The following is an 11527-nucleotide window of genomic DNA, read 5'->3' as shown; positions in this document are numbered from 1 at the left end:
AAGCTGGATCAGCCTGTGATTTCATTTTTTGCTTTGATTTTCAGTGTGATTTTGAATACAGCTCTCAGTGGGTTGATGGTCGTGGTTTCCACTGACCATTGTTACTTAATTTTGTCCTCAACAAATCATACAATGTACATCAGTAAAGATTTTCAACTTAAATAATTTGTTCATCGGAACCTGATGTGTGATTTAAGTGTTCCCTTAATTTCTTTTTAACAGTGTATTATGGGCCAATATACACATCATATCAAGGTGTCATGTTTTCTGCATGTTTCACATTTTAAAGTTCATAGAACCCATTCATGCTGCTCACATTAATCAAAAATCAAAGGTAAGGAAATATAATAATGGATGAATTGATAAAGCAGGAGTTAAACTGAAGTAATTTTCATTCATTCATCTTCTAACCACTTCATCCTCTTGAGGGTCACGGGGGGGCTGGAGCCTATCCCAGCTACATCGGGCGAGAGGCAGGGTACACCCTGGACAGGTCGCCAGACTATCGCAGGGCTGACACAGAGACAAACAACCATTCACGCTCACATTCACACCTATGGACAATTTAGAGTTATCAATTAACCTAGTCCCCAATCTGCATGTCTTTGGACTGTGGGAGGAAGCCGGAGTGCCCGGAGAGAACCCACGCTGACACGGGGAGAACATGCAAACTCCGCACAGAAGGGCTCCCACGCCCGGGATCGAACCGGCAACCCTCTTACTGTGAGGCGAGAGTGCTAACCACCACACCACCGTGCCACCCTGAAGTAATTTTATAATCCCATAATCAGAATGACTTTAAAACTACTTGGTGACTGAATAAATTAACTGACATGAAAATGTATGGTGGTGTTTACAGTGCATGCCACATAACCTTCTCGTCATCCCCATGTCCTGTCTGCCTCTTCTCTGTGCATTTTCCACTAAAAACAGAAAAAAAATGAAATATCAGCATCAGAATATACTCAAAAGACCCAAAAGTAAAAGTATTCTGTGCAGAATGGCCCCTTTCAGAATGATATATATTTGGACTATAATTATTGATGCATGAATGTGTTCATAACTTTAATGTTGAAGCTTGTAAATTACTTTATATACAGCTGGGTATTTTATCTGTACAATAAATAATAATTTATTTGTTGATTTGTAGTGTTAATAATCTGAATCTGTAAAGTAGGCCTGACTAAAAGTTTAAAATAAATGTAGTGGTGTAAAAAATACATCACCTTCTGAGATGGAGTGAAGTATAAGTACAAGATAACATCAAATGGAAATGCTCAAGTTAAAAAAGCACCGCAAAACTGTACCAAAGTACAGTACTTGAATAAATGTACCGTCTACAGATAAGTGTGTCCCTCCCTCCACCCTCACCACACCTCCTCTGACAGGTGGCAGCTCCTCCCAGCTGATCCTCCTCTTTGAGCTCCTGGAAACCTGTCCTCACTTAACACTCCCAGCACACATATACACACACATGCACACACACACACACACACACACACACACATACACACACCTACATATTCACACACTCACATAGACACACACACACACACACACACACACACGTACACACACACATACAGGTGAAGCATGTTGGCCCTCATTGCTGCAGGCTCCATCTTCTTCCCCGGACTCTTTCTGCTGTCCAAACAGAACCTGAAGCACCTGAAGGGATGGAGCGAAGGAGACGCTGCCATTGTGTCCACACGGTAAGAACACGCACACACTCACACACACACACACACACACACACTTACTTACATTAATACCCTGCAGACTTTCCCCAGCCTTGTGGGGTCCTCCTTTTTGCTGGGAGCCTCCATGATAAAATCTCTCTGCACAAGCCTGAAAATTGACAAAATAAATTGTTTACTGTTTTTGAGCACTTTGAGAGTGATCACAGTCCTGATCCTGGTCTCTAATGACATACAGTCCTATGTAGTTTATTATCAGCAAGTCACACTAGTTCTAAGTGACACTGAAATTTGAGAATGAAAGACTTACAGAGGTACAGTCATGTCTTAAAAGTTTCTTTCAATGTTGTGCTTCTGTTATAATATACAATCCTGCTACAAAACAAGCAACTTGTTGCCCTTCTACTGGAACCTTAAAAGTATGGTGGCCCTGAGAGCTCAATACACTGCAATTTAAGAAAACACATGAATGGTTTATTTGTGAATATGTTTTTGTAAACAAACTATTCCCAGGCAAAGAGACAAATCATCACAAGCAGGTGACAAAAAACAATTTGCAATTATAACAGAACAGAAATAGTTTTTAAAAAAGCCATTTAATTCACTTGTTAGAAATCAACAACCAGTAATGTACTCTTCTTGTTTAAATGTTACGAATTCATGATTGAAAGGTAGGTAAACTAAGGCTGACGTTAGATGAGCAGCAAATATTAGAAATATTATCTGAATCATGCACTTAGAATATTAAAAGAAAACATAGCTTACTGTGTTTTCTCATTTTCCAACAAAATGGTACTGATAGATCATCAACTTAAGTAGCTTTATGAGCCACAAACCATGGAGACAAGTTACATGCCTCAGGTGTGTTCCTCACCTTTAAGTGTCCCCCTGGAAACTTCTGCTGTCTTCTGCTGTGATCCACACGACTTGCAGTATTTCTGTATTTGGCTGTATTTTCAGACGGTGGTGGAGGAAGTACTCAGATCCTTTATTTCAGTAAATGTAAAAAAGACTGTTACAAGTAACAGTCCTGCGTAAAAATGTTACTGAAGTAAAGGTATGTCGGTATAATCAGGAAAATGTATTTCAGAAGCAGGATTTTTCTGTTGTAGTTGGTTGGTTGAGGTGGAGCTCATTATAAAATTTTAACCAGTAATTATTTTCATTATGGATTAATCTGCTGATTATTTTCTCCATTAATTGACTGGTTATTCCTCAGAACCACAGTACAAAAGGGGCTGACACAGACAGAACTGTGAAACTCTGTGCTTTCAAACAATGCATGTTTGTTAAGGTTGACTGACTGACCCAGATGCCGTCCCTCCCAGTCTGTGTTTGCTTGTTAAAGTTCAGATGAAACACCAAGAGACAGATTCTGTACTTTTACAAACACATTAATGATGATCTCCTGGATGAAAGCACACAGACTTGTTTGTTAAACAGATTATTATTTCTGTCCTCTCAGTCTGGTGTCATCCATCCAGGCCATCATGGCCTCATCAGCAGGATGTATCATCGCCTCGTCATGCAGGGATGTCGTAGAGGACAGGTGAGGATTTCTTACCTTTCTTCTGCTTTTCTCTCACCTTTTAGTTTTTATTCTTGTTTGTTTTTCCCTCTTCCTCTGTGCCATAGAGCTCCACTGTTGTCCAAAAACTTTTAAAAACACGATTGAGTCACACTGTTGCACTGGGTGACATGTTGCATCATGACCATGAACACTGTATTTATTTTGACTCAATCTTCCACACTCTGTCCTGCTGCCACAAATATTCACTAGACCACCAAATGTGGATTAATCCGCTGCTGAAAATAGTTCCCAGTCACCAGCTGTTATAGGAAATTATCGAGTCGTTTTTCAACATAAAGCTTTATATTTGTGTTTTAAAACATTTATGTCCTCAGTATAATGAGCTTTGAGATTTGTTGACAATAAGAAAAATATTAAATATCATCAGCTTTATATTTTAGTTTACCTTCATCACTTTGCATCTGATGGTCCAGACTGAACTATCTCAACTACTGGATGGAGTGTGCTGAAATTATGTGTACAGTAGATATGCATGATCCTCAGGTCATAATGAATCCCTTTGACTTTTACTCTTGCGCCACCATGGGATTCACATTTGTGGTTTTAACCGAAACATCTCAACATCTATTAGATGTGTTGTAATGAAATGTGGTTCAGACATTCATGTTCCTCACAGAGCAGCTAGTGTGGTTTAAATGCATTACACTGTGTCTTCTGTCTGGGACAGCTCTCTGAATGTTTGTGATCATGTTTAGTTCCTTTATGAATAATATAGTTAAAAGTTGAAGTTTTGTAGCTTCTACTGAAAAATAATGATATCAGTAGGCCATTAGAACAAAACATCTCACACTGGGGCTACTTGTGTACATAAACCAAACCTCAGTCACTCTGTAATCTAATTAACAATCTGCAGCAGTGCAGCTATTTCAGTCTGTAAGACGCTCACAGAGATCACTAATCCTGCATGCTGAGGATGATGGGAAATGAAACGATGAAGAGGAGGAGTGTGAGACAGATGACAGTGTGTGTGTGTGTGTGTGTGTGTGTGTGTGTCTGGGTCCTGGGGGGGGGCTTGTAAATCCCAGGTTTCCTCTGTTTCATTTCCCAGTCAAAGTGGAGAGGAGGTACGTCTGAGAGACATTTGTTTATCAAATCACGCCACAAACACTGACCTGCAGCAAGTGACTTTGGGAGCAGCTGCTGTCAATCGCACTGTGTAGCTGCTAAACTCTAACAAGTCTCTAAATGTATTAGTGTGAAATTTAATCTTTAACACATCAACATGGAAATCTGAAACATGGCAGTACAAAATAGAAATAATAAGATTCTTAAAACTTGATTTAAGATCCACTTTTGGCTCTAATCATGTGAGCTGATAATTTGGCAGTAAGAGAATAAAATCAGTTGACTGACTCACATTCAGACTGGAGCTCGTGGATACAGTCAGAAAACAGTAAAATATCTAAAGGTCCTGTCTCATACTGTTTAAAATCTTTTAAAAAATACTGGATACACAGACACACAGCATCACTTGTTTCATCAATATCACTGAAATATATTTTGTTTTTTTAGAACTTCTGCTTTCTAAAAGACAAAAATCAACTACAAAACACTTTCATGTGTGACTGATGTGTGTACTTCATACAGTCCTTCAGTAAATATTTCAGGTATTTTACTGGAGCCATTGCCACCCTGATACAATAGGTGCATACAATTTTGGGGGTGCCACTGCAGAGGGGGAATTCAGGTGTTGCACCAAAATAATTGGTATGGACAACTAGAATAAGAGTAGGTTAAGTACAAAATTTGAACTATACATGAGTAATTAAAGAATTAAAGTTAAGTAAGATGTACTACATTAGAGTATAGGATAGGATATAAGATATAGTATCAGGTGCAATGTAATAGTAGAAATAATAATAATATAATTTAAATCAGCTGACAGCCAGATTAGAGTTGATCAGTTCTACGATAAACATATCAATAATCAGAGTGCGTCTTATCCAGCTCTGACTCACTTCCTGTTTCTTCCTCAGTCATTGGCTGACCAACACCTACATCCTGTTTGCCACGCCATACTTTGCCTACGACATCTATGCCATGTTCCTGTGCTACTGGCACAAGCTGCAGGTCAAAGGTCACGAGGAGGAGGGTGTCAGGTCAAAGAGAGCTGCTGTGGCCGGTTACCTGCGCAGAGAGATGCTCATGGTGCTGCATCACATCTTCTTGGTGGCCTTCTGCTTTCCCGCCTCACTGGTAACTAAGGCAACAGTAACAGTGATGTCTCACTGTAAACACTGAATGTAAACGTAACCTTTTCTTGCTTACAATAAAGCTCCACAAGTGAACTTTATTATATCTGAAAAAGTGACATTTTGCCAACTAAGTTCTGAATTACTCCTCAGTATCACTATAAACACTCAGAGTCCAGTTTATTAGGTACACCTGCCTTTTAGTCCATTTGGTGCACGCTGTCACTTGTGATGGTCTTGTCAAAGTTGTTTGATATGTCTGGACTTCAAATCTCCTGTTACAGATTTCTTAATTCTTCATTTCATCTGTGGCCCCTTTTTGAGGTTTTAATATTAATTATAACTGCTGCACAGCGATGGGTCAGGTCCGGGCATTTTTGGGCAATTCTGAGCAACAAGCAGAAGAATTGGTAGACATTTAAGAATTTAGCAACACAATCTGCCTTTTGCATCAACTGAGGCTTGAACTCACAACCTCTGAGACTAAGGATCAATTTCTACCTCACTGAGTTAATTAGTCAGTGACAGTTCATGTGTAGCTTCACAAACTGACTAAGCCAGACGTGCAGGTTTAGCAGCCGTCCATGCATGGAAAAGGAGATTTCAAACCACTGTAAAAAATAAAAAATATCGAAACAAAAATCTGAAAATACACATATTGCATCTAGACAGCATGGAGATGTTGGTAATTTGTTTGTAACAATGATTGATTTGCTCCATAAGTGAAAAACTGATGTTTAATATTGCCATTTTTACATTGACTCCAATTGTTCACATTAGAGCAAAATTCAAAATGTTGTCAAAAATTCAGTTTTTGAGATAAAATTCGTCACATGTCATCTACCATGACTCTAGAATTTTGTCATTTTTTCCATGAACATTGAAGATTTATTTAGCAAGAATTTGCATGTATATGTTTACAGTACCGTTTACAGTCAAACATTTTGATGCACTGTAGGCTCAATGTTTGATAAATCAAAAATCCGAGAAACGTAGTTTTTGTAGGACAGTGTGAAGATGCTCTGTAACTCAGCAAAAATTGTGGGAGGAGATAGGTTTAATAAGTTTTACAGTTTTTGAAAAAAAAAACAACAGAGTGATGAAGGTTTAATGTACACATGTTTCTTCAGTGTTGGGGCTACAGTTTGATGAAAGTTGTGAAGTTGTAGCACGTATGGTTGATTTGTTATGAATTTTCAACGTTTTGAACTTTAGACGCTTGCTGTAGTGCCACCATCAGGACTATTGCTTGAGTTTACAGCTGAGGATATCTGGCATGAGACTGGACCTTTGTGCAAAGTTTAGTGAGTTTTCACCCATGGGAAGTATGATTTCCTCGGAAGAAGAAAGAAGAAGAAGAAGAAGAAGAAGAAGAATACCTAGGATTACAATAGTGTCCTGGCAGCTTAGCTGCCCAGACCCTAATAATGTGAGGAGCAATTGGATTAGCTAAAAACATTGTTTCAGGTGCTGTGATTTAACAAAAAACTGACCACTGTTGGATGAGATTCAGAGTTCTGTGGTGTATTTTATTATTTTACAAGCAGCTGAAACAATGAAAAGTTTGTTGACAAATGTTTAATTGTATTTTCTTCCCTGTCTGCCTCTCTCTGTGTGTGTGTGTGTGTGTGTGTGTGTGTGTGTGTGTGTATGAATCAGCTGTGGAGGCAAGGGAAAGGTGACTTCTTCCAGGGCGTTTTGTTTTTGGCTGAGCTCAGCACGCCGTGTGTCTGTCTGGGGAAAGTCCTGATCCAGGTAAACAGCTAAACTGAAAGTAAAAGAGTGACACACGCACACACACACACACACACACACACACATACATACATACAGAATAAATGTGATAACAGAAGGCTGTACAGACGCTTGTTAGGGGGGCGCACTTTGATGCAGTCTCCAAAAGAGTTTTAAATGTAAGCTATTGAAAGTAAAATTACTGAGATGGACCACCGTTGATTAAAACATAATGCATGGGTTTCATGTCATGTTTAAGGGCCACACAAAATTTTTCTGAGGGCCACCATTGGTCCAGGGGCTGCATTCAAGCAACAAATGACAAATGGCATCGTGTGTGTGCATGTCCAGGTGTCATACAGAGATGTTAATTCATTTGGAGTTCAAGCCCAAGTATTGTAAATAAATCTAAAATATGTAGCTTTTCCTCTCTGTCGTGGAAAAGTTTACATGTACATTTGCGTTTATATGTATGTAAGTAAATAAGAGCTGAAATAAACAGACTCATACAAGCAACTATATATTTAAAGTTGAAATTTAAACTAGCTTTTCAAAACCAACAAGGTTGTATGACTTCTTTTTAAAAGCTCGAGATGGAAAAAATAAATAAAACTGCTTGTTTTGAACTTTATATTTCTGTTTTATAGTAAAACCAAGAACAATTTCATTTAAAGTTTTCTTGAAATTAGGTTGTTTTCTCCTGGTGAGAATTTATCCCTTCATGAAAAAAATGGCCTTGTCATAAGAAAACAAGATTATTAACTCACCAAAACCACAGCTTTTTGCACATTGACAAAATACAAATTATTACTATTATTTTTCAAATTTGGAGATAACAGGATTAAAAAAAATGAATTATCTAAAGTAGATTGCCTTTTGTCTCTCGAGAAAATGACCAGTTCTTTTCCTGAGTGAGCAAAAATAATAATGTGATAATATTGTTTGTATTATTATTGATCCATTTTCGGAACCACTTATCCTCTTGAGGGTCGCGGGGGGCTGGAGCCTATCCCAGCTGACACTGGGCGAGAGGCAGGGTACACCCTGGACAGGTCGCCAGACTATCGCAGGGCTGACACATAGAGACAGACAACCATTCACACTCACATTCACACCTGGGGCCAAATTCAGCGGATGTGAAAATCTACTTCGCAGTTGTTTCTGATTCTGAAATCAACTTGTAATGCTGAAATAAAATGTGCCTTCTCAGCCTCCGTACTCTTGTCTTGCTCAGTCTGGACTGTCTTCTTCTCTCATCAGTACAAGCAGCAGCACACTCTGCTGCACAAAGTCAACGGAGTCCTCATGTTGCTCACCTTCTTCAGCTGTCGGGTGTTGCTCTTTCCTTACCTGTACTACGCCTACAGCAGGTAACTGAGTACATAGATACTTGGATTTTACATGAGTATTCCCATTTTCTGGGACTTTATAAGCCTACTTCTACTCCACTACTGTACATCAAGGGATTTATTGCACTTTTGCACTTTTTATAGCACTATATTCATATTGTTACAGATTTAATGATTATGCAGATTCAGATTATGAATACAAAATCCAATCCATTGATAGATTATGATGTGTTATTATTGATTAAACTACTTAGCAGAATATGAAGTCGTTTAACGTGTACATAACCTGCCATGAGTGCAGAGTCTGATCATTTTCGGGTTATTAAATGTATCTAAATCAAGTAAAAACATAATTATCTTAATTTCTTTTTTGCGTGTAAACTCTTATGTGAGTTAAAACTACAGTACATCTCTTCAACCAAAATTAAACACAGATGAATGCAGTGTGTGCTGGGGCAGAATGACATATTTACGTAAAATTAAAAAACAACAACAAACAAACAAACAAAAAACGCTTAAAACCGCCTTAATCATTCTACTTTGTACACACACACACACACGTTTCAAATGTTATATCTTAATTCAATGCTTCAGTTTTTCCTTTATTTGCCAATTTAATAAACTAAAATATATTACTTTTGCATTTTACCTTATTCATTTTAGCAACCTTTGCACACATGTATTTGTAGTATAATGAAATAGATACAGATAAATAGATATAATATGAGAGATAATTTCTAATAATAATAATAATAATAATAATAATAATTTGGCCCTTTACAGGGAACCTTTAATTAGAAATGTGTATGAATAGTTAGTTTGGCTCTGACAGCTTCTGCTGTATGTTTAAGGTATGCATCCATCCCAGTGTACATGGTGCCCTTGGTGGCCCCGTGGCAGTGCAACTTGGGGGCTGCTCTGCTGTGGCCCCTCCAGCTCTACTGGTTCACACTGATCTGCAGAGGAGCCATCCGCCTGTCCACCACAGGATGTTCAAAACCATCATCCAAAGCTGACCATGACGGCTGCCTCACCAAGTGTAACGGCTGCAAGTTGCATCAGGAGGACTGACACTGGAGGTGAAGAATAGAAGTGACTTCAACATGAGCCAAAGCAACTCACATTGCATTTTTTCTACAGATAAAACATGTGACATGACAAGTGTTTCTCATCTGATGTAAAAAAAAAAAAAAAATCTGAAGCAGCAAGTGTCAGAGAAGAGTTTAATGAAAGGAGAGAGAGGTGAATAAAGTTGGTGGTGAAGGCCTCATAGAACCTCCAACAGTCTCAAATGGAAAAAGTCACAGAAAGTCTGACTAATGAATTGAAAATGAAGAATGATGAAATGAAGAACATTTATCATGAAGTTTCACCAGATGAGGAACAGAGAGAAATCATAATTTTATTAGTGTTCAAGTTGACATGTTCACACAGAGAGCAGGTTTCTCTCCCCAAACTGTTTTTGATCATTGGAATCAATACTGAGTGATTTTTATTAGTGAAAACAGGATGATGTGAGTGTATTTGTTAAAAAAAAGGAAAATGCTTCTCTGTCTGGGATTAATTTTTGTAACAATGTGATTACAAAAATGCTGTAAACATTCAACATTTCTTGAAAGTGGATACAACTCTTTATCATGCTGATTTTTAATTGGTTCAGATGATTAACTCAAATAATACAAATAATAATCCCAGGCATTTATGTATTTCTCAAGACTAGATTAGTAAACATTATTGTTGCTGTATTCAGTCATTAAAGTTTAATGAAACCCTTTTAAACTACCTTAAATACAGCTGTTGTCTTTGTGTGTTGAAGGAATTGTATTGTTCTGAAGCACTCAGATATGCAGTGGTGGACTGTAACTAAGTACATTTACTCATCAAATACTGTACTGTATCACAAATCTGTACTTTTCTGAGTCTTTTTTTCCATGCTATTTCATACTCCACTACATATATCTGACAGCTTTAGTTAGGGGCGATCCGGGATGGTTATAACACTTTTTGTTCGGCACCTATAACTCGTTTAATTTTTGTGTTAGAGCTCTCAAATTTTGGCCCAAAGTATCCTCATTTCTCAACTACAAATAGCAACTTTTTCAACTTCTCCAACTATATCACAGAATTAATTAACTGATGTCAAATACAAGGACTGCCATTGTCACAACCTGCCCTGCTACCAGGGTAAGCTGTAACACAATGTGGGGTGAGTAGTAACATTAAGGTGAAGAACTAAAAATTACACAATAACAGAAATTACACGCACATAAACTGAGAAATACACTGATAACCAATCAAACGAAGGTCAAACTCACTAACCTGTACCTGTCAGATGCTTAGTGCCTCACATGGACTGAGTCTAAAATACAGGTCTGCTGCCTCAAAGCAAGTCTTACTGCACATTGAAGACCTTTTGACAGCTATTATAGCACACACAGGGGTGCTGTGTTAATCCTCTTTCTCAGACAGTCTGTATTTATCTATACATGTATATTTTTCCAGTATCTATTCGACGTTTCATGGCCAACCCAGTCGAATTCTGCAGTCGTCAAATATCAGCGTATGGTCAGTGACTTCCGTGTCAGACACTGATGAAAAAAGCCATCCTTTTACACCGGCATGATAAATAGCCAGGCGCCATCAGTGTGTAATGGTGCCTGATGGCGTCAGGGAGAAACACGTGACAACAATGTAAGTTAAGGGGGCAAAAAGTCAGAGTAGGGTGGGGAGAAGAGGTGTTGGATGGATCCAACAACCACCGACTTTCACCCAAGAGGTCAATGCTTGCTTCTTGTATGAATGTAAATCCAAACCTTGTTATTTAAAAAAAAAAAAAAAAAAAAAAAAAAGTAACCATGTGCTTTTGTTGCCTAAACACAACCAAGAGGGTTCATTGTTGAAGGAAAAAAATTCACTTTGCGGTGTTGTACCTACATAGTTTGTTTATTTCGAAAGAGACTGTAT

General features: G+C 38.2%; 1 protein-coding gene across 1 annotated transcript; it reads left to right on the top strand.

Moving 5' to 3' along the window:
• Nucleotides 1-1593: 1593 nt before the first annotated feature.
• On the top strand, nt 1594-9665 carry LOC125879633 (ceramide synthase-like). The gene is made up of 6 exons (XM_049561598.1): nt 1594-1712; nt 3163-3246; nt 5265-5484; nt 7140-7235; nt 8475-8584; nt 9415-9665. The coding sequence occupies exons 1-6, from the start codon at nt 1594-1596 to the stop codon at nt 9632-9634; spliced, it is 849 nt and encodes a 282-aa protein (XP_049417555.1). The 3' UTR covers nt 9635-9665.
• The last annotated feature ends 1862 nt before the right edge of the window (nt 9666-11527 follow it).

The sequence above is a fragment of the Epinephelus fuscoguttatus genome, linkage group LG19 (genome assembly GCF_011397635.1).
Source record: "Epinephelus fuscoguttatus linkage group LG19, E.fuscoguttatus.final_Chr_v1".
NCBI classification, from domain to species: Eukaryota; Metazoa; Chordata; class Actinopteri; order Perciformes; family Serranidae; genus Epinephelus; species Epinephelus fuscoguttatus.
Note: the sequence above shows the minus strand (reverse complement) of the source record. Positions and strands in the feature narration are given on the sequence as shown.

What these genes read in the sequence shown, in the direction of transcription:
- LOC125879633 (XM_049561598.1), top strand. Translation starts at nt 1,594, where the DNA reads ATGTTGGCCCTCATTGCTGCAGGCTCCATCTTCTTCCCCGGACTCTTT. An exon ending in GCTGCCATTGTGTCCACACG is followed by an intron (nt 1,713 to 3,162) that starts GTAAGAACACGC and finishes CTGTCCTCTCAG; the next exon opens with TCTGGTGTCATCCATCCAGG. An exon ending in TCTGCTTTCCCGCCTCACTG is followed by an intron (nt 5,485 to 7,139) that starts GTAACTAAGGCA and finishes TGTATGAATCAG; the next exon opens with CTGTGGAGGCAAGGGAAAGG.